At 33.1% G+C, this 20329-nt stretch overlaps 2 protein-coding genes across 6 annotated transcripts; both read right to left on the bottom strand.

Annotated features, from left to right (window-relative positions):
- Positions 1-28: 28 nt before the first annotated feature.
- Positions 29-9982, bottom strand: LOC136807153 (uncharacterized). 2 transcript variants are annotated; one of them, XM_067063729.1, is made up of 7 exons: positions 9835-9982; positions 7358-7539; positions 6558-6689; positions 5674-5832; positions 3356-4618; positions 2860-3033; positions 29-712 (listed from the first exon to the last, which is right to left on the bottom strand). In XM_067063729.1, exons 1-7 carry the CDS (start codon positions 9954-9956, stop codon positions 579-581), a joined length of 2166 nt encoding a protein of 721 aa, XP_066919830.1. In that variant the 5' UTR covers positions 9957-9982; the 3' UTR covers positions 29-578. The 2 variants fall into 2 exon arrangements, with proteins under 2 accessions (XP_066919830.1, XP_066919831.1); XM_067063730.1 differs by having other exon boundaries at positions 36-712; positions 3356-3727.
- Positions 9983-10145: 163 nt separating this feature from the next.
- On the bottom strand, positions 10146-20131 carry LOC136807176 (uncharacterized). Of its 4 annotated transcripts, XM_067063755.1 has the most exons (14): positions 19988-20131; positions 19255-19416; positions 18800-18972; positions 18361-18483; positions 17799-17957; positions 17131-17271; positions 16554-16694; positions 15993-16133; positions 13313-13453; positions 12738-12878; positions 12334-12474; positions 11866-12030; positions 11420-11575; positions 10146-10948 (listed from the first exon to the last, which is right to left on the bottom strand). In XM_067063755.1, exons 2-14 carry the CDS (start codon positions 19362-19364, stop codon positions 10827-10829), a joined length of 1854 nt encoding a protein of 617 aa, XP_066919856.1. In that variant the 5' UTR covers positions 19365-19416; positions 19988-20131; the 3' UTR covers positions 10146-10826. The 4 variants fall into 4 exon arrangements, with proteins under 4 accessions (XP_066919856.1, XP_066919857.1, XP_066919859.1 ...); XM_067063756.1 differs by lacking the exon at positions 12738-12878; XM_067063758.1 differs by lacking the exon at positions 16554-16694.
- Between the last annotated feature and the right edge of the window lie 198 nt (positions 20132-20329).

Below are 20329 nucleotides of genomic sequence, written 5' to 3'. Positions count from 1 at the left end.
AAAATCGTTCTAAAAATATTTAAAACATCGATGATATTATTAGGTACCAGTTATGTATATAACTATTCATTAAATTTCCTGTTTGAGAATTTTCTCTATAAAATGTAGGTTTCATAAAAAAATTATCTTCTCTATTTTCAATATCATTTGAATCTTCATAAAAATTTTGCAATTCTAAAATCTGGAAAAACTAAAAAATACGAATCATTATAAATAAACATGCAATTTTTCTTTGAAATTATATTTACAGTTAATTGTGTTAGTTATAAAAATATTTTTTAATTCAATCTGAGCAGTATTTTACAAAAAGAGGTTTAGAAAGGTCTTAGTTTGAAATCTCAAGGAACAAAGGTTCAATTTATGCAGATTTTGGTTGATATTTTTAAAAGATTCCGAAAGAGCCAAAGTCAAGTCACTATCATTATTTCCATGATCAAAAATTTCCAAAAGATTGATGAAATACACGATGGACCTGACAATTTAATGTCGTCAATTAAAGACTTAATTTATACAACTTTCAAAAAGTTACGAAAACAATCTGGCACACATCAATTCTGCACATTCACGATAACACTTTATCAGCTTTTCGATTCTTCATCAAAAGTGTCACAATGAACACTATCCGACTCGTTGGCATAATAAACAGATTGTGCGTTTGGTCGCTTCTCGATAACTGACGATTGATATGCTAAATTCACGTTTCCTCTTTCTTCTGTGAAAAAAATCATGAAAATAAGACTTACAAGATACATAAAAAATCGCAAATTTCAAATGTACTATTTATCCATTTTTTGATGACTAATTGGTCAGCCTAAGCTGAGCATTCAAATAGGTAAAATTTTCCAGTTCCACCATAAGACGGCAAAAAAAAAATCCGATTTTCCGATCTCAATTTGATTTCTAAACTTTCTTCCGATCGGGTTAACTTTTTGGGTACTTTTAGCGTGCGTTGTTTATACAGATCATAATGTAGTTTCAAGATGGCGGCTCGAGCAATATTCAGATGTGATAAGTCGATAAGTCAGTGTTGTACCAAAGTATTTCCAGTGTAAATCTGTTGCAAGATTCAATTTCTGTCATTTATTTTTTTAACTCGGCAAATCAAACACATGATTTTCATCAAGGGGATTCTTTTTCTACATCCTTTGAAGGTTTAAAGCCGTTTGCTCAAGTTTTTGTTTATGTTGAATTTTCTGATACTTTTTATTGCTGCTTTTTAATAGTTTTTGCAATAATAGCATATTTTTCTTGTTTGCCTCTAGGGGGATTTATGGTGTTATAATGTTATAGGAATTTGATAAAGTTTACAAAAGTACAGCTACTGTATAAATTTGATATAAAGACTGGATGCAATCGTGCTTTTTTGGACTTGGACGTGTTTGTGATAAAGGCGAATCGCAAAAAACTGTTTGGTTCCCGTCATTTCTACTTTAAAAAGTGGGAGTCGTTCGGCCGGTCAGTCGAAAATATTTTTCTGTTAAGAAGCAGCTATACATCTTGTTGAAAGGGAATTCGTGTGGACTGATCCGAATTTTAAAATTGAGAAACCGTGGATAAACTGGTGTTTTCGGTTTACTCTCCATAAGCATGCGGCTCTCTACTTCGATTTGAAAACTTTTAAACACAGAGCGTGCAGAGGTCGACAGTGGAAATCCAGCAAAGCAGCGGTAAAGCTTTCCGACTCTCCAGCTCTACCTGCTGACCGTAAATCAGATGACGGGAACCAAATGATGACATCACATCTCCTATTATTGGACTTGCAAAATTATGACAAAGTGTCTATGGAATTTGATCATTTATATTAATATTAATATATACAGTTCTTGTTGAAATTGATCAAACTATTTTTCACGCAGTTCCGGATGCAGATTGTGTTTTTCTAACCTTTTCTAACCTTGGCGCACACTTTGACTGAATAATGGAATGGAATGAATGGCAATAACAATTTATAGATATCTCTTATCAGACTTTCAGAAAGCGGGCTGCCGTCAAGTTACACAACATGCACACTCTCGTCACAACTTGCACAGCCATAACAAACAATCTAGTCTTCATTTAACATTGTTTTAAAGTTTAAAAAACACTGCCAGTTCTTGGCACAGAAGAGAGGACTCCCAGTTGAAATTAATTGCTACACCGCTGCCCTGTTGAATTTATTTATTATGGTTGTGTGTTTATTCCGCCAAGGCGGTAAATCAATCGCCCAAATTCATAGACCAATCAAAAGCGAGTTTAAAGCAAAACGGGGGGAAATAATGAGCTTCCCCGCATAGTTATGAATTTTAAGTTTTGCTTTCCATTATCATTTGCGACCAGCAAAGTCTTCAAGATGGTTGTGTGCATGTTGTGTAACTTGACGGTACTAAACTACAAAATTTATTTACCCAGACTGGAGGGGCCATCCATATAGTACGTACACAGTGAAGGGGGGAGAGGGGGTTTAGCAAAAGCGTACATCTATTGTTTAAACAAAGTCATTTCTATTGTTCTCTGTGTACAATGTACATTATTCAACATATTTAGTCTACTCTGTTTCAGTGCATCTCTTACATCTGTTAACCCACTTATTAAAGCTATCTAGCTAAGCTCTATTGGCTGACCTTCCAGCCTCGGCTGGTTTATTGCATTTCATACGATCTCGAAAAGAAAAGAAGGCAAAATTTACCTGTATCGTAATGAACAAATAAAGATTGAAGAAGATTGCATAGTATTGATCAGGCAGTTAGCTTTCAGTTTGCCCGCAATGACTTACAGAGAAGAAATCTTTTCTTATGAGCAAATTTGCAGAACATTCAGTCTCTTAGCAAAACAGGTAAGAAAATTTGAAAATTGTATCATTAACGATAAATAAATTCAAACCTCCGACGTCGACTTGGTTTGGCCTCATGATGAAATTCAGACATTTCTTTTGGTGGTACCTCTTGAAAGCCAATATGCCTACCAATATACCCAATGCAAACAGCACCAGAAACATTGGAATGGAAATGTAAAGGAATTTGTTACTCTCCTTCGCTTCACCTGGCCCAACTTGTTCTAAAAGAAGAGAAGAATCGCCTTTTGTAAGGTATAATAAGTAAGGACTCGTACACTGTTTTGATAAAGTCAAGTAGCTACTCTATAATTTATCAAAAAGTGATACCGGCAATCGCTATTTGCAGTTACAGACCACCAATAGTGTCATTAAATGTCTGACCCTTATGAAAACTGTCGAGTGTAAACACATACAGCTTCTTCTATTATTTATGGTATGATTCTATACTTTTTACCAATACATTGTTATGACCGTCGAAGCGTTCTACAGAAAAAAAGACTTATCAGACAAAATAAAATAAACGAATAAAGCAAGGGGAATTACTTTCAACTTCTGGAGTGCCACTTTGACTACGAGTAGTTGGTTTGCTGGTTGTACATGTAGAAAATGCACAAAAGTTGATCTCTTTGTTACATTGGTTGCTTTGGCAACGTTTAGAAGTCATTCCACAAAGTTGGTTATCTTTCTTTGGTGTTGTTGTTGTATTTCCATTCAATATGATGCAGCCTTCATCTTGTTCCTCATCAAACTCTTTCCAATCTTCACATTGCAAATCACAATCTCGTTGTTTAAACTCTGTCTTGTTGTCATTTCCATCTCTACACCATCGAGTCTCATTCAAAGATAATTGAGTGAAGTCTGCAGAAGGTGTTTTCTCGATTTCACTCCATGGGTTACAATGAGGACAAGTCACGCCTATGTATTTACAAATGGAAAGATTGAATTGACAATTCACTGACGAACAACTTCGTTTCTGTTTGTTTTCAAAACAATCTGGCTTTTGATTCTCATATTGATCACAATGAGAGTCAGGTTCCACTTTTTGCCAACTTGAACAATCCAAGACACAATTTATGTTTTCAGACTTTTCATTGATTGTGCCGTTTGGACAAATACTGAGAAAATTTTCAGCTTTCACTTTCAAGTCAGAAGAAATGTTATAGTATGAAGTTTTACTCCATTGAGTACAAGTTGGGCATTTTTTATCAATGTAGCGACATATGTTGATGTTTTGCATTGAAGATGAACATCTTTTAAGCTCAATACTAGCGCATGCACTGTTCAGTGCAAGTGTGTTATTGTTGATAAAAAGACAAGAGTTCATCTCTAGCTTATCATCCGGTTTCTCCCAATCCTGGCATGAATGGATGGTTGCATTTTGTGTTTCTTTACTTTCGATTCTGGTTGAGTTATTATAAGATGACGAGCACGTGCGTTCGAAAATCTGATGAATAGCTGAGAAGTCAGGCGCTACTTTTCTCTCTTTAGCAATCCAATCAGAGCAATGGCAGTTTGAAAAATCAGGCACATATTTGCAAAAAGAGTAAGATGCTATGCTGGATTGGCAAGTTTTGACGAAGAGTAGAGGGCAATCAATATTTGATGGCGTGTTCATAAAGTTGCACGTTTCATTCGAATGCTTTTTCCATTCAGTGCAACTGTTTAACGAGACACTGTCAATGGTTTTACTTTCATAGCGAGCATTTTCATTGGGTGCTTTACATCTTCGCTGGTATGTTTGGGATAAAGAAGAAAAATCGTCGGTAACATTGAAGCCATTTCGAACCCAAGGCGAGCAGTGACATTCTAAAAGAAGTGAGAATTAAAAAAAAGTTCGTCCAAAGTATTTTCATGTTGTGGTCGATTCTTTCTGTTGTTCATTGTCATGCATGAGCTCACCTTGGCTTCTAAAAACATTTTGGATCAAAAAATTGTTTTTTAATGTTTAATGATTTTTAATTTTTAGTACGATCATGCTGTCAAGTCAAATCTTTGTCATATCATTTTGTTTTTCTTGCAGTTTATTGAATAATTTCTTGCAGAATGCATATTGTATATTGGTATATTGATTATTGATAAAATTCATGCCCCAATCAATATCTATTTTGGAAATGAGCATTTATTAAAATGCCAAGTGCAGTTGCCTCTTTTATAAATCCAAATTGGAAAAACGATCAAAATATAAACAAATTGATACACTACTGATTTTCATGCAAAGTACAATTATTTTTCACAAAATGTTAACAGTATTACACCAATCAACCCTTGCAACAAAACCCGCATGAAAGAGGGTTTGGTTCGAGTTTACCAGGGTTGAATGACGTCACATATCAGAAGTCCTCGCATTGATACTTATGAAACATTATGACGTCATTTGACCCTTGCAAACAAAGACCAATCCCTTGTTGTGTTGGGGTTGATTAATGTATATTGTTTAAAGATAGTCAAATGGTTTGAGATATTTGGAATGTGGATTCCTTGTCCCGAACAAAAGCTCAAATATTTTTGCCTTAACTATTTTCCAAAGTCGAGATATCCAAGTTTTTTACCTTTAGTAAGAAAACAATAGAATTTCAACGTAAGAACCGTGTAAAACCCATCTATATTTAGAAATTTCAGTTAATGATATCTCGACTTTGGAAAAATGTTTGACAAAAATACTTGGAGGTGTTACTCAGGACCACAGAAGTTATACTCAGGGCCACAGAGGGTTTCTCAAACCATCTCTTTACTGAGACCAATCACTTGGTCATGAAATAATGTATATGCGTGATTTGAATTATTTGTTGTACGAAAAAATTGGAGCTTTCATGCATGACAATGGTGTAATGACACATGTAGTAGCAAAAACAACAAAATACCTTTCGAATAACATTGTGCAGTATTACACGTTCTACACACTTCATCTTGACGACAAATGTAGACTTTCAAACGTAGTTTGTATTGAAACTCATTTTCTGTTGTGTTACAACTACCACCAATGGTGTTGTTCACATTCTCAGCTGTCCGATAACCAGTACCTGAATCGCCAATGTAAAATGGTAAAGTTAATATTAGGTTCTACCACCATTGAAGGTATTATCTTTGGTGCATTATGTAGTTTAAATTAATTCTCAAAATGGTTTTTCATTAGGTGTTACTTGATATTAACTTCACAAAGGTTTGGTGAAAACTCAGGAATTGGGTGTAGTGCTAAAAGACTATGTAATTTAAATGATGTAAATAAAGTTTTGTTAATTATTTCAATTTAATTCGGACACTACATTGAATCTAACGAATCATACACTTCTAACCTCACCAAACAATGCTTCCTTCCAATACATGCTTGCAGCTATAAAGAATTACCATCAGCTCAGAAAATATATCAGTAATGTTGTGTTAGTGAGTTAGTCTAAAAATGAAATCAAGAGGTTATTAATAAGTTATAGTAACAAGTTATAATCAGAGATTTTTTTTAAAATTCTTTTATTCGAAAACAAGTCCCCGCAAAATCTTAAAATATCGCAAATGAGCTCATTTGCAAGATCTCAAAGACCACCAATAGATATGAAATGAATAAAAAGAAAAAGATAACCGAGGAGTCAACAAACAAACCCAACCACACTAATATAACCGACATGAGAAAGGTTTAATACCCTTATGCCAGATAAAGGACAATGACATTTATCAAAAAATACTTGAAGAACAACAGTAAGATTAGTCAAGAAAGGAAAGCATGTGAAATCGGACTGGTATGATAATTTACCGATGAAATAGTAGCTTTTCCCTTCTTCGTAATACATTTGTCCAGGAAAGGTTTGAGTTTTGATAAACCTCAGACGGTTTGAGTTTGCGCTGGATGGCAATTGATCGCATTTTAATATTTGCTCGTCACTTCCTAAAAAAATGAAGGAGATTATATCGCTAAAAAATGAATACACCTATGTCAAGTAACGTTTGACCAACCTGATTCCATGCTTCTGTGATTAATGTTTAGCTGGAGAAATGAGGCACTGTCAAAATAGATGAAATGACGCACTCTGAGAATTGAAAAGCTACATGCTGAATGGACCTACCTGAAGTCTAATGCAAATAAGAAAAGAGAAAAAAGTGACAACAAAAGTAAGAAAATGCAGACTAAAAAATCATCATAAAAACCAAGCCTATCGCGAGAAATGCTCACTTTCCTTTAAAAATGACAAAAGGGAATTTCCCCAAATAAGAAAATACGATTTTTACTGCTAAAAAAACTTTCCAGGAAAATCGGTTACGACAACCTTGCCCTCTTTATACATGCAAAAAAATCAGAAAAAACTAATGAAGCAATCTCACACAAAGTCCAAAAAACTTGCTTTGCACAATTGAATTGCAATTTCATCTGATGTTACATCATCAGAGACCCAACAATTGATTGCTTGCAAGTGACGTAACATCAGTCAGTACGTAAATTGCAACCAATCCGGTGTTGGGTCCGTGGAAGACATTGTAATGGTATGTATCATGAATTACTGAGATTTTCGATTTTCGATCAAATGACTACTACAAGATTTAAAAGTGGGATCAAACCTGAACCTGATGCATCACATTGATCGAAAGCGTTTCTGTCTTCCTTTACCAAGTACATGTTTTCGTAAAGAGGTTTGTCCAGGCTGTCCTCAGGTTGCACAAACCCAACATCGTAATATGGACAAATGAATTTAACAATGTCATCAACTCGGACATTCAATGTGGGTTCTTCACATGAAAATCTAAAAGAATGAAAGAAAAATTAACACCATCACATGTTTCAAGCCCGAAGGACTAGAGGCGAGACTTTAACCCTTCTCAGGCAAGAGAAATTGAAGCCACTTATTTCCCATCCAAAACGCGCATAGAACACGCCGTAATCATGACGACGGGTTTTATTTAGAAATTCCTTTGTTTTTGAGGACTACATTTTTTTGAAATCTAGCGATAGATTTTAGTTTCAATCCGGCGTTTGTGTAAAAACTACGTTCTGGATGGAAAATAAGTTGTTTCATTTCCCATCCAGGAGTCTCACCCTTAGCCCTTCGGGCTTGAAACTCAATGGGATTATGTTTATGTTGTTTATGTTTCTTTTCTTTAAAGTTGATGCAAAGTAGTACAATGTGTACTTAGCTCGAGGCTAATCAATATCAACTATTAATTACAAATCTATCTAGAAGGTTGATACTCAAGATCAACTATTATTTACAAATTAATTTAAATTAAATCAATGAAACCAACGCCATGGATAAAAGTGCGACAGTTTCGGCAAGGACAAGTAGTGGGCCTCCATTGCTTGATTTCTTTTTTAAATTCATCTAGGTTTTTAAGTTTTTTAAAGTCATCGGGAAGGGTAGCCCAGATTTTAGGTCCCAGGAAAGCTAAAGACGATTTTCCATTCATTTCACTTTCAACTACTCTACTACGAAAGGAATTCCTTTTTCTCGTTTTGATCTTACATTGGTTTTTGAGAAATATTTTACTTTCTGATTCATTGAGTTTTGATTTAAATAGCTCTGTGGATAAGGATTGAATTGCTTGTTGATGGAAGGTGGAACCGTTGTCAAGTTTCAACAGATCATCGAATGATGAGTTGTAGTCTGAGTAAACGATTCTCAAGCATCTTTTATGTAGATTGTTGATTTTATCCTCTAGAGCTCTGCTATGAAACATCCATATGAGAGGACAGTAATTGAAGTGGCATTTAATGAAAGCATTCGTCAAGCGTTTCTTTTTTTCTAAAGTGAGATATGTGCTCATTCTGGCTAAGGCGGTTATTTTCAAACTAGCTTTCTTGCAAAGATTTTCTATATGCGATTCAAACGTCAAAAGATTATCGAAGGTTACTCCAAGAATCTTTGACGTTTTGGTATTGAAAACAGTTTCTTCTCTAATATTTAGATAGAGCGAGTCGTCAATGATGTTAACTATTAGCTGACATTTGTCAGCATTACCAACCATTTGATTAATCGAAAGCCATGTGAAGATTTTTTCTGCTACAGAGCTTAGTTTACCACTTACTTCAACCCAGGTAGGAGCACTAACATAGGGTGTCGTATCGTCCGCATAATTCGCAACCTTAGTATCCTCAATGATGAAAAAGAGGTCACATATATAAATATTGAAAAACAGATCCCTGGGGAACACCATCCTTGATCTTGATCCAGTTACTCAGTTCGTTGCCTACTTTTGTCCTTTGTTGCCTATTTTCTAGATAACTCTTGACTAACCCAGTGGAAAGGTCATCGAACCCGTATGCACTGATCTTTGCTACAAGTAATTTGTGGCACATGCAGTCAAAGGCCTTAGAAAGGTCGATGAGCAGTGCCCCAAAAACATCTTTTTTGTCATTGGCTAGCTTCCAGATCTCTTCCATTGGGAGAAGAGAGGTTTGAGTGGAATATCCTTTCCTGAAACCACATTGTTGTTCATCAAAGTAGTGCTCAAAGTATTCCGATATTTGATTGTGATATACTCTTTCGTAAATTTTGGATATTACCGGCAGTATACTTATTGGTCTATAGTTACTTTTATCGTTTTTAGAATTTTTCTTGTAGACTGGGGTGACTGTCGCGAACTTGGAAATGTTGGGAAAAAAGCCTGAGCTGAAGGAGTCATTTATGCTTATAGAGATGCAGCTTGATTGACACCATCACATGTTTCGTATGTGAATGACGTGTCAAAAGGTGTATCTAACGAAATTTTTCTCTTTGGGCGATATTTCAACCTATTACGTGTCTTTTTGAAGTCCATATTCAATAATGCATACTTGCGTCCCCCCCCCCCACTAGATGAGTTTCAAGATATATTGTGAACGTTCTCTCAGACTTTCTTTAAAGTGTAAAGAGAACCTTCAATGTTTAATCGCACACTTCAAGATTTTGAGTTTGAGGCATAAGTTTTTGCTTCAGAACAAAAGTTTTTTAAGAGGTAAAGTGATCTGATTTATGATATTTCAAGATTATATTTTCATATTACCAGAAAAACTCAAGTTTGCTAACATATGAATAACCTTCGGAAAGTTTTAAGCTACTTACAGTGGGTTGTAGGGGCTCCAAATGATGGATGGGAAAACTTTTCCGATGACTGCGTTGTGGTGGAGATAACACGCCATGAATAAACACCAACAAAAAACATGTCTCTGTAATTGCTCTATCATTTCTTTTGTTGTTTTTTTAATTATTTTTTCCTGTAAAAATAGAAGAAGAAATCATTTGTCAGCATTTTAAATATAGATGTTCATTCCAAGTTCCAAACATTTCAAAAGTAGGCAAAAGAAATGACAATTGATTTTGTTCAATAAACATTTCTGTAGAGAACTGGACACTAAGGAGAACAAGAGAAAACGTTCACATGTAATTTTTTTACCTAAAAGTGCAAAAATTTAAAATAACCTTCAAGGTCTAACCTGTTTTAAATTTTAAATATTCAAAATAATATATACAATAATTTTGGTAAAAAATGATAATCTTTATTTACAACTAGTAGTGTTGGTATAAAAAGTACCTCAAGTAAAACTTAGAATAAAGAAATAAATAACTCAAAAATGATTTTATAATATAAAAAAAGAAAAAGAATAGGTCCTGTATATACCTGATGAAAAAGTTTAAAAAAATTGAGAAAAGAATTAGTCGAAACACGTTAGAGTCACAAATCTTTTGAAATTTAAAAAAAGTAGCGACTACACAGGTCGTCAAGGAGACGTTTGCAAACAATCTTAATAAATACAGTAGTCTTGTTTGTTAAAGTGCAAATAATTAGAATTTGAGATTACGAAGAAAAAGAAAAGGAAGATTTCAAGTTAAAGATTGAAATATAAATTTCCAAAACACACAAGGAACTCGTCCTTTAAAAAATTTCATCAGAATTTAATCAACTCAAAGTTGTTCACGATCATGCTTCGATGCTGAAGAGTGATATGAGTATTCATGTTATGCAGCACTACAAAGTATTTCAAAATTTGACATGAGTTGTAGGGAAAATTTGAAAGATACACAATCTCTTAAACATCTAATAGCATTGTTGCATATTAAATTCCACCATTTCGGATCATTTCAGGGGTATCGTTTATAATGACGGAATCTGGCGTGTAAGAAGGATTAGCTACACCACCTCTGTTGCGTCCATTGTTGTGGTTCATCTCTGGTGACACTGGAATGTAATGGTCAGAAATCAATTAGTTCAAGAATAATAAGGAAATATAAAGAAAGAAAGTTTGCCGAAAGGCCAATTGAAAGATTGACCAAGACGAAAAATAATATACAGTATCTCTTATTCCAATACCCACCAACATTTTGATCTTTCAAAAGTATATGCCGGGAGTGCCAGAAATAAGTTACCCTCTTTAAAGTCAACTTTCTCAAGTTCTATGAATTTCTAAAAAATCGAAATGTTTCTATAGTAAAGAGGAAAGGTAAATTCAAACATTGATGGATCAATTTTAATTCTTTAAGAAGTCATACAACTTGAGAAACTTCAGGGTAACTTATTTCTGACACATCCGGTATTATTAAAGGGTAACATCATCTAATCTATAGAATTACAAAAGTAGTGAAGTACTTCAAATGACAAATGATACTCGTCTAGAGCTTATGAGGCAAATAATAATCCATAATTTCAAACCGTTATTATTCTTGCATCGATTCTTGACATTCTGATATCGATGACCCATGCAACCCAAAGCGACGCCGATGATAAGACAAACAGCTCCCACAGGAATCAACATGTATTTGTAAAGCTCTTCATCATCACTACCTGGGTCCCCTTTGTTTGGTGCACCTGAGAAAAACGAAAATGAATTACAAATAACGATGAAGTTATTCCTTATAATGATACAAATAATGCCATTTTGAAGATACTGACACGAAATAAACAAAATTCTGGTCAATATATCATCCTTTTTTATCCTGTTAATGAGACAAAACTACTTGAAATATAGTAGAAGGATGAATATGAAACATAGATTTGAAACTATAGTTGCTACAAAAATAGCCAAGTGCAAGGACATCCTTTTAATCTAAAACTTGGAAAGTAAAAAAGATTCTGAGAATAAAGAAACAAAACTATACCTGTGGGAATTACTATTGTAGGACAATCAACTTCAGTTTCATTGTATTCAGTTCTTGAAATATTTAATACTTCATTCACACATGTCTTTTTTGTTGAAAGAAAACACGAACCAATACGTTCGAAAGTTGATGAAGTTATCAAGTCAGTACAATTGTCTTTGCAATCTAAAAATGGTCCAACGGGTGTGAATAAAGGAGAATAGCCGTAGCTAAAATTTCAAAACATCGATCAATCCTAGACTTAAAATGGAACGTCTGCGCAATCTAGAAGTGGTGCGACAGTTTTGAATTTAAAGCTGGAAAAATAGACAGCTACAATTTTAAAACAGGTTTGTATAAGGCGATTCAAAAGTCGATCAATGCTGGACTGAGGGAATAAAAACTAAAAGGGTATTAAGACTCAAAAATTAGACAGGCAAATATTTTACAGTTGTTGTGAAATATGAGAATCATCTTCCAATAGTTTACCGAATATAGATTGGCGATATTCTTTGTTGTTGAAACTTTCCAGTATTGAGATGTTACATGAACGAATTTCGTCTTTGTAACAATTGTCTCCTTTTTGATAAAGGTTGAGTTGTTCCCAAGCCGAACATGTTTTTGGGCAATCTGAAAGCAAGCAAAAAAAAAGGTTTGGTGGTTGAAATATAAAATTGTGAATAGAAACAGTAAAAATTTAAAAGAACGGCTTCTCTTTAGTTTAATCTGCAATGAAGCTAAAAATATGGCAAAAAAAAGAAGGTTTAATCCAGTTGACCTTAATCGTGTTTATCAGACAATTTATAATGGTTTAATAGGTTAATAAGGTTAATAATAGATAAAGCAATCAAAATGCTCATTCATGATTAGTTATGACTAAACTTTAATTTTACCTTGCTGAATTTCATGATATTCAACTTTGTTTATTTGATTAGTGAAAGTGTCATTACAAAAACGTCTTTGCGTTGCAAAACATAAATCATTTTTCTTGAAATGGTTACTAGTCACCCACTCTGTGCAATTTGTGTAGCAATCTGTGAAATGTGGAGTTTAGGTTTGGTTTTATAGTAAATGCAAGAACAAGTTAACAGTTTTTATATATTTTGGTTTAAATCAGCCATTCAAGATAGTAATGAGTATAAATAATAACTTTTATTTAATTTCAGCAAAAGCTTTTTAATTTACCTAGCTCCTTTCAGATTTTTTACAACATAAACGTCACCATGTACAAAAAATGCATAAATGTTTTTGAATTTCATTTAATTTTAAACAACTAGCACTAAAGATAGTTTTTTACCGAAAATCTTTTGCTGAAATAAAATAAAACTTTTTTCTTAAGAGTTTTAACAATAAAAAAGTTTAAAAAATTTAACACTGTGTTTTTTAATAACTTGACCAATTAAAAAAAAAATCAAGTTTGGCGCTCGAATTAATCCTTAATTAAATTTAAACCAAAGTTAAACCATACCTAGTTTAAATTCACGATAATTAACTTTATTCCAATCTTTATTGCCAGAGTCGTTACAGTAACGAAGTTGTGAAACATAACACAAGTCATTCTTCTTGAAATAGTTATTCAATTCCCAAGTTGAGCAATTTTCATAGCAATCTGGAAAAGAAATCTATTGCTTGGAGCACTTTGTATGGGTTTTATAGTTTTTAAATCTTTACATATTCAAATAATCTCAAACTTTAAAGTTATTCGTAAAAAAACGAAAAAATAGATTTCTAACCCTTAATTTGACCCCGAGTGTGATGTTTCAACTCTGAAAAGCTCATTTTTAGCCATATGAAACACTTTAGGTTACAGCCCCTGATCACTGATCACTTTTGGTTAAAAAAAAAGCAAAAGGTTGAATAGAAACAGTTGAAATTTGAAAGAACGACTTCTCTTTAGTTTAATCTGCAATGAAGCCAAATATATGGCAAAAAATTGAAAAAAGGGTTTAATCCAGTTGCAGGCCTCCCAGCCTCAATTATGTAAAATAAAACAGGAATACAGGACGAAAAAATTCAAAAATACAGGAAAATACAGGACAAATCGTATCAAAAAAACAGGATTTTCCAATTCTTTCAATCAAAATACAGGACTTTCTCAGCACTTTCATGTATAAAACAGCCCTAAAAAATCGGTAAATCAATATACTATAATAGTAAGGCTGGACTTAAAAAATTGTTGGTTTGCCGTCACCCGACCCTAGATTTTGGAGGTGGGTCAGTCGCTCGGAATTCTTTTTTATTTTGGCGATTTATGAAATTTTAGTCCATGGAAGGGTTAACAGCTTGTTTACATTTAGGTAATTTTGAATGGAAAACAGAAGAGCGCTAGCAGGGAATTTACGATTTTTGCTTGAGACAAACAAGATACGAGTTTTGATTTTTTATTGTTTGAAGTTTTTGAAGGAAAACAAATCGTCTTTAAAATGGCAATAAATTTTTTTGGGTCGGCAGGTTTCGAGGTAGGGTCGGTCGGGTGACGGCAAACCAACAATTTTTTAAGTCCAGCCTAAAGCTAGTGAAAGATATTAACAACAACTTGGTTGGAGTTCATGATTTCATTGAGGAAGATCTTTTTTATAAGAACAATTTTTTTAAGATCAAGGAGGCTAAAAAAAAAAAAAAAATAAGTGCAATTAAAGAGCTACGCCTAAAATGACTGAATCTTAAGCAGTGAGAACGGGTAAAAAGCCAAAAATATTAATAAGTATCAAAGTACCATCATGTAAATGAGGCGAAAATAGAACAAACAAATCTGAATAAAATGTGACAGTTCTAGAGTATATTCACGCTAGTCTTACTTTACCTAAAACCTGACAACAAATATCAACTAAAAAAGCAAATACAAACAAAATAACGACGAGAAGAAGAGTTCAGACAGTTCAAGTCTTCATCTTTTTCTCTACTTCACTCAATTCCAATGAAAGTTCTGGTTTTCTTTTCAATCCCATACTTATTTTAGTTTGAGCACTGATTAGTTCATCTCTGTTTATGTTCTTAGTTTTAGTGATAGCTTCTAAAGTCTGTTCACGATAAGTGTGCACTCTTTTCTCTTTTACCTATAACTTTTGAAGGAATTCTTCAATCTTCATAAATTTGGTATCGTTGGAGAGATATTTGTGAGTGGAACAATTTAAAATCAAAAAGTCTTTTAAAAAATCCAAAAATGAAGATGAAAATGAAGAAGAAAAAAATGAAGATCTTGTATAAAAGTGCTATAACTTTCATTTTCACTGGAGAGATTCTTTGATCTTAGGAGGTCATCAGTGTGAAAAAATTTCACTGAAATATTTATTCAATATAAAGTTATGATACAAAGTTAATAAGTGATTAACCCCAAAAAACAGCAGAAAACAGCAGAAAACAGGGTTTTTAGACGTCAATCAGCTTATAGCTTTGTTTGATATCTTTTGACTGAATTATTATTTTCTAGAAATTTTTTCACAGTGATGACGTTCGATGATTAAGGATTCACTTAAGTGAAAATGATGGTTATAGCACTTTTCTACAAGATCTTCATTTTTTTCTTCTTCATTTTCATCTTCATTTTTAGAATTTTTTAAAAGACTTTTTGATTTTAAATTGTTCCACTCACAAATGAACATCTGAAATTCCACCATTGCTACATTTGAAAACTTTATTACAAATATTACATCTAGCTGAGCGCTTATCCTCCTTCACTTGACCTAGCCAGTCATGACTTTCCTCCCATGATTTATTATACTTTGTTTAGTCATTTCTTTTTAGTAATCTAAAAAACAAGCAAAGGCTATAAAAAGACTGTTCAAAATTTAATGGTAAATGAGTGGTGAACTGTTAGTTTAACTGTTTAAAACTGAAAGAGATTCCAATGTAACGATGCAGAGATTTGTGACAGGCTTCGTTGATTTAAATTAAAACTTTTGGCTAAAGCTGGTCTGAAAATACAGGAAAATACAGGAATATTTGATGAAATATAGGAAAAAACAGGAAAAAAATAGGAAAATATCAGAATACATGAAATACAGGAAATACAGGACGGCTGGGAGGCCTGCAGTTGACTTTAATCGTGTTTGCGAGACAATTTATAATGTTTTAATAGGTTAAAAGGTTAATAACAGATAAAGTAATCAAAATCTTCATGATTAATTATATCTAAACTTTAATTTTACCTTGCTGAATTTCATGATATTCAACTTTGTTTATTTGATTAGTGAAAGTGTCATTACAAAAACGTCTTTGCGTTACAAAACATAAATTATTTTTCTTGAAATGGTTACTAGTCCCCCACTCTGTGCAATTGGTGTAGCAATCTGTGAAATGTGAAGTTTAGGATTGGTTTTAAAGTAAATGCAATTGAACAAGTTAACAGTTTTTATATATTTTGGTTTAAATCAGCCATTCCAGAAAGTTATGAGTAAAAAATAACTTTTATTTCATTTCAGTAAAAGCTTTTGAATTTACCTAACTTTTTCAGATTTTTTACCACAAATACGTCACAAAAAATGAATAAATTTTTTTGAATTCCATCTAATTTTAAACATCTAGCATCAGGTTTTTTACCAAAAATCTTTTGCTGAAATAAAAGAAAACGTTTTTCTTTAGAGTTTTAACAATAAAAAAGTTCAAAAAATTTAACACTATGTTTTTGAATAACATGGCCAATTAAAAAAAAATCAAGTTTGGCACTCTATTTAATCCTTTATTAAATTTAAATCAAAGTTAAACCATACCTAGTTTAAATTCACGATAATTAACTTTATTCCAATCTTTATTGACAGAGTCGTTACAGTAACGAAGTTGTGAAACATAACACAAGTCATTCTTCTTGAAATAGTTATTCAATTCCCAAGTTGTGCAATTTTCATAGCAATCTGGAAAAGAAATCTATTGCTTGGAGCACTTTGTATGGGTTTCGGACATTTTAGATTTATACATATTTATATAATTATATACCTTAAAGTTATTCGTAAAAAATGGACAAATAGATTATAGCTCATTTTTACCATATGAAACACTGTAGGTCATAGCCCCTGATCACTTGTGGTTAAAAAAAGCTTGTGTCATGTTGTAATCGAGGAGCAGACCTTTTCAATAATGCCACGGCTGGTATCATTAATTTACATCTTTCCCAGGAATTCATTTAGAAAAAAAATGCTAAACAGTTTTTAAACCATACCTTTTTACTTGCCAGAAAGGTTAAAATAAAAATTTGCATTTTTTCAAACACCTCCTTAAAAGATTTTATTTAAGAGGATGTCAAAACCCTCTGTTAAGGTGAAACAAATAAATCTGAGTAAAATGGTTTACCTAAAGCTACCTCCCTCTGCTCTTCATGATTTGTTATACCAAGTAAAGTATTATTGCATAATCTTTTCTCCACACTGAAACATCCTCCATCACGTTTGAAAGTATACCCATTGGTCCAATTGCCACATGATTTGCCACAATCTGAAAAAGGATTCGAAGGGTGGATTATTGTCAACACAAGGTATAAAAACATACGATCTCGTCACAACAATTACATAAGGATTATTGAAAAATTGATGTAGCCATGAAGGACGAAGAATATTTTGATAAAAAATGGCTTAGATTTTTAAAAGAACTGATTTGGTCTAGATTCAACGTAAAACGGACAGCTTTTATATCCATAAAAGTTTCTTTTAAATTATTCCAGAAACTATTCCAGAAATAGTCTGCACTCCTTATGTTGAAGAGATGTGACGACCAGAGTGGCTTGGAAAATAAAAAAATCAAAAGAAGGTCTGGCTTTTTGAGTGTAAAAATCTGTCAGTAAAATGAGGTTGAAAATCCAGAGTCAGTAAAACAAGCTCGAAAATACAGGGTGGTCCAAAAAATGGGAAAACAAATCCAACGGGGTCCTGAAAAATTTAAAAGAAATCCAGGGGTCACCTTTCCTGAAATAGATCTCCTCAACATAGGGAGTATATTTTTTTTCTGGAATAGCCCACTATTACCTTTGTACAAACAAGCTTCGTTATCACACACAGAGCATGACGAATCTGAGCCATCACAAACATGAATTTTGAGTTTCAAATTATGTGCTCCATCTTGAGAATAATTACAACTACCACCAACAAGATTGTTGATGTTATTTGATGTTTGAAAGCTTGTGGCTAGAAATAGAAAAAAAAGTTCCTGTAATGAGTACTTTAGATAGCAGGGAGCATGAGGGAGGCTTCAGAGGGTATCTTCTTCCACCATTTATCATTTTTCCCCAATTTCTGCCAGGTTATCATTTAATGAAAACCAAAATTTTACCATCGATAATTTCTTTGACAAGAAAGGATTTGACCATACAATGCAAAATGACGAAATTTATCATCCAAATCATCCGGCCTAAAAGCCTAATTTTCTGTCTAAAAGAGCAGGCCTAAATTTTCTCGATTCTGTCAAGATTTTTTTTGAATTCTGCGTACCATGATAAAAAGGGGCTAATTTCCGATACTCAGTCGCCATGAGGGATGTAAACACCCTTATGAATGGCCTACACAAGACATGAATAAAACTTTCCCTTGCCTATCACATAATATGTCTTTCCAGGTGTGAAAGAGGGTGCATCAGGTGAAAGAGCATTTTGAGTGATGCGATGTTGTGTAGTTCTATATGCGGCTGTACAGTTTAGTAATACAGATAGATGATCTAGATATGAAAAAAGAAGACATTATTATCATGCATTGTAGTGTCAAAATAATATTGATTCATTTAGCACACTTGTTGGAGTGATGAGATTCAAACCAAAATCAGGGGAGATAAGGCAATAGTTGAAATTTTAAATTTCCCAGAAAATGATTATAAGAAGAAGAAGAAAGTTATGCTTGTTAAATTTCTATTTCGAAATGAAGTCTAACTTGGGTGGTATCCTCCAAAAATAATTCTCCACGAAAATAGTTCCTTCAGGGTAGTTTCTTCTTCTTGAAGCAGAAAAACCTTATTCTTTCAATACACAATTTGATACCTCTAGCATCGCAATTTGCATAATCTTGTTCTTTTGTGTAGTCTAGAAGATAAGCTACTTCATGAAGGGTTGAAGAATGTGCATTTGGTTTGGACGAGATATCTTTATCTGGGCATACAAATTTCAACAAATCAGTTTCTTTCACATTTACGACAGGATCCTTGCATGAGAATCTGAAAGAAAAATAAAGAAAGGGATAATGGCTACCCGAGCAGAAATCAGAATATTTGGTCAACCAAAAGTGGAATTCATTCTAGCAAAAGTCTCCAATGATATGCTGTATGCTTGCCATCGATAATCTACCTATTACCTTTTTGCCCTAGAGGTAATCTGGAAAGCAAGGGAGAACTGATGGACCCTAACTAGCTATTTTCTAAGAACCATCAAGATGAAAAAATCCAAGTATTTCTAAATAGTTCAAAGGGGCATGAACATTACCTAATGTTAATACTTACAATGGGTGATAAGGATCCCATATGACAGCAAGTCCCTCAACACAACACCATTCAAAACATAATAGCAAACATATTATACATATTATTAATTTGTAAGTATGATAACCCATTTAACAAATAGTCAATGTGTTGAAGAAAATCCAGATGAGAGTTGATGCCAACCTGACAAAATTATTAAAAAAAGTATTTATTGATGTTGATTTCATTTAAATGTGACTTAATGTATCATCTAAAAGTCATACTTTTTTGTTATTATTAATGATTAAAAGTATTTCATAAATGTCATCTTACTATTAGTAACTCAATGATTTTTTCATAAGAAACATAGGTATATCACGGGAGAATGAAAAGGCAGTCTTTGAAATAGTATAGATAAAGTATTGACGTAGTAATTGACAAAAAAGCAAGATAAATTTATAAATCAAAAATTTTTCAGAGGGTCGAAACTGATAGCAAGGTTGGACCGGGAAGTAAACAAACAAAAATTTTAATCATTTGTATTTAGCGAAAAAAAATCGAAAAAAAAACATTATTCAACACCCTAAATTTATAAAACTCTTTCGTGTTACACTAGGACAAATATAGACTTTTTCTCAAACTCACAGAGACAGTCAAAAATGAATCATGTATACAAGTCATTAAACAGACTAATTAAAGTTGGCAATGGAGATGAAAAGAATTAAGCAATAAAATTATGAGGAGAGATAATTAAAGTCGAGGTAATTCTACTCACTGTTTTAGCTAAGATTGATGTAATTTCCAAAGAGCTTGGCACAGTTGCCTTGCAGTAGCAGCCCAAGGCAACTTGAAACCTACATTTTCTATTCCAGTTTCATTTTCTTATTATTGCTTATCTTTTTAATTTACCTGAACAGTAAAAAAAGAATAGTGTCAGTTTGACTGTTCGCTGGAATATTATCACAAAAGAGAGATTCTTATGAGCGATCAGTAAGATTCTATTATGTTCAGAAGGGATGACGAGTGTAAACCTCCTTACTGGCAATACGTTTAATCCTTTTTATCTGGGTTTTGGGTTCCTTGGGTTTTATTGTTAAAACAAGACAACAAAATTTTA

Source organism: Clytia hemisphaerica, unplaced genomic scaffold (assembly GCF_902728285.1).
Source record: "Clytia hemisphaerica strain Z4C2 unplaced genomic scaffold, Clytia hemisphaerica genome assembly, whole genome shotgun sequence".
NCBI classification, from domain to species: Eukaryota; Metazoa; Cnidaria; class Hydrozoa; order Leptothecata; family Clytiidae; genus Clytia; species Clytia hemisphaerica.
The sequence above is the reverse complement of the archived record's forward strand: the minus strand, read 5'-3'. Positions and strand labels throughout refer to the sequence as shown.

Coding starts and splice junctions, on each gene's coding strand:
- LOC136807153 (XM_067063729.1), bottom strand. CDS start 9,956: ATGATAGAGCAATTACAGAGACATGTTTTTTGTTGGTGTTTATTCATG. Junction 4,619..5,673: donor TGCACAATGTTATTCGAAAG/GTATTTTGTTGT, acceptor CACTTCTTTTAG/AATGTCACTGCTCGCCTTGG. Junction 3,034..3,355: donor TGGCACTCCAGAAGTTGAAA/GTAATTCCCCTT, acceptor CTCTTCTTTTAG/AACAAGTTGGGCCAGGTGAA.
- LOC136807176 (XM_067063755.1), bottom strand. CDS start 19,364: ATGGGTTATCATACTTACAAATTAATAATATGTATAATATGTTTGCTA. Junction 18,484..18,799: donor TGCAAATTGCGATGCTAGAG/GTATCAAATTGT, acceptor TTTCATATCTAG/ATCATCTATCTGTATTACTA. Junction 12,031..12,333: donor ATATCGCCAATCTATATTCG/GTAAACTATTGG, acceptor GACCATTTTTAG/ATTGCAAAGACAATTGTACT.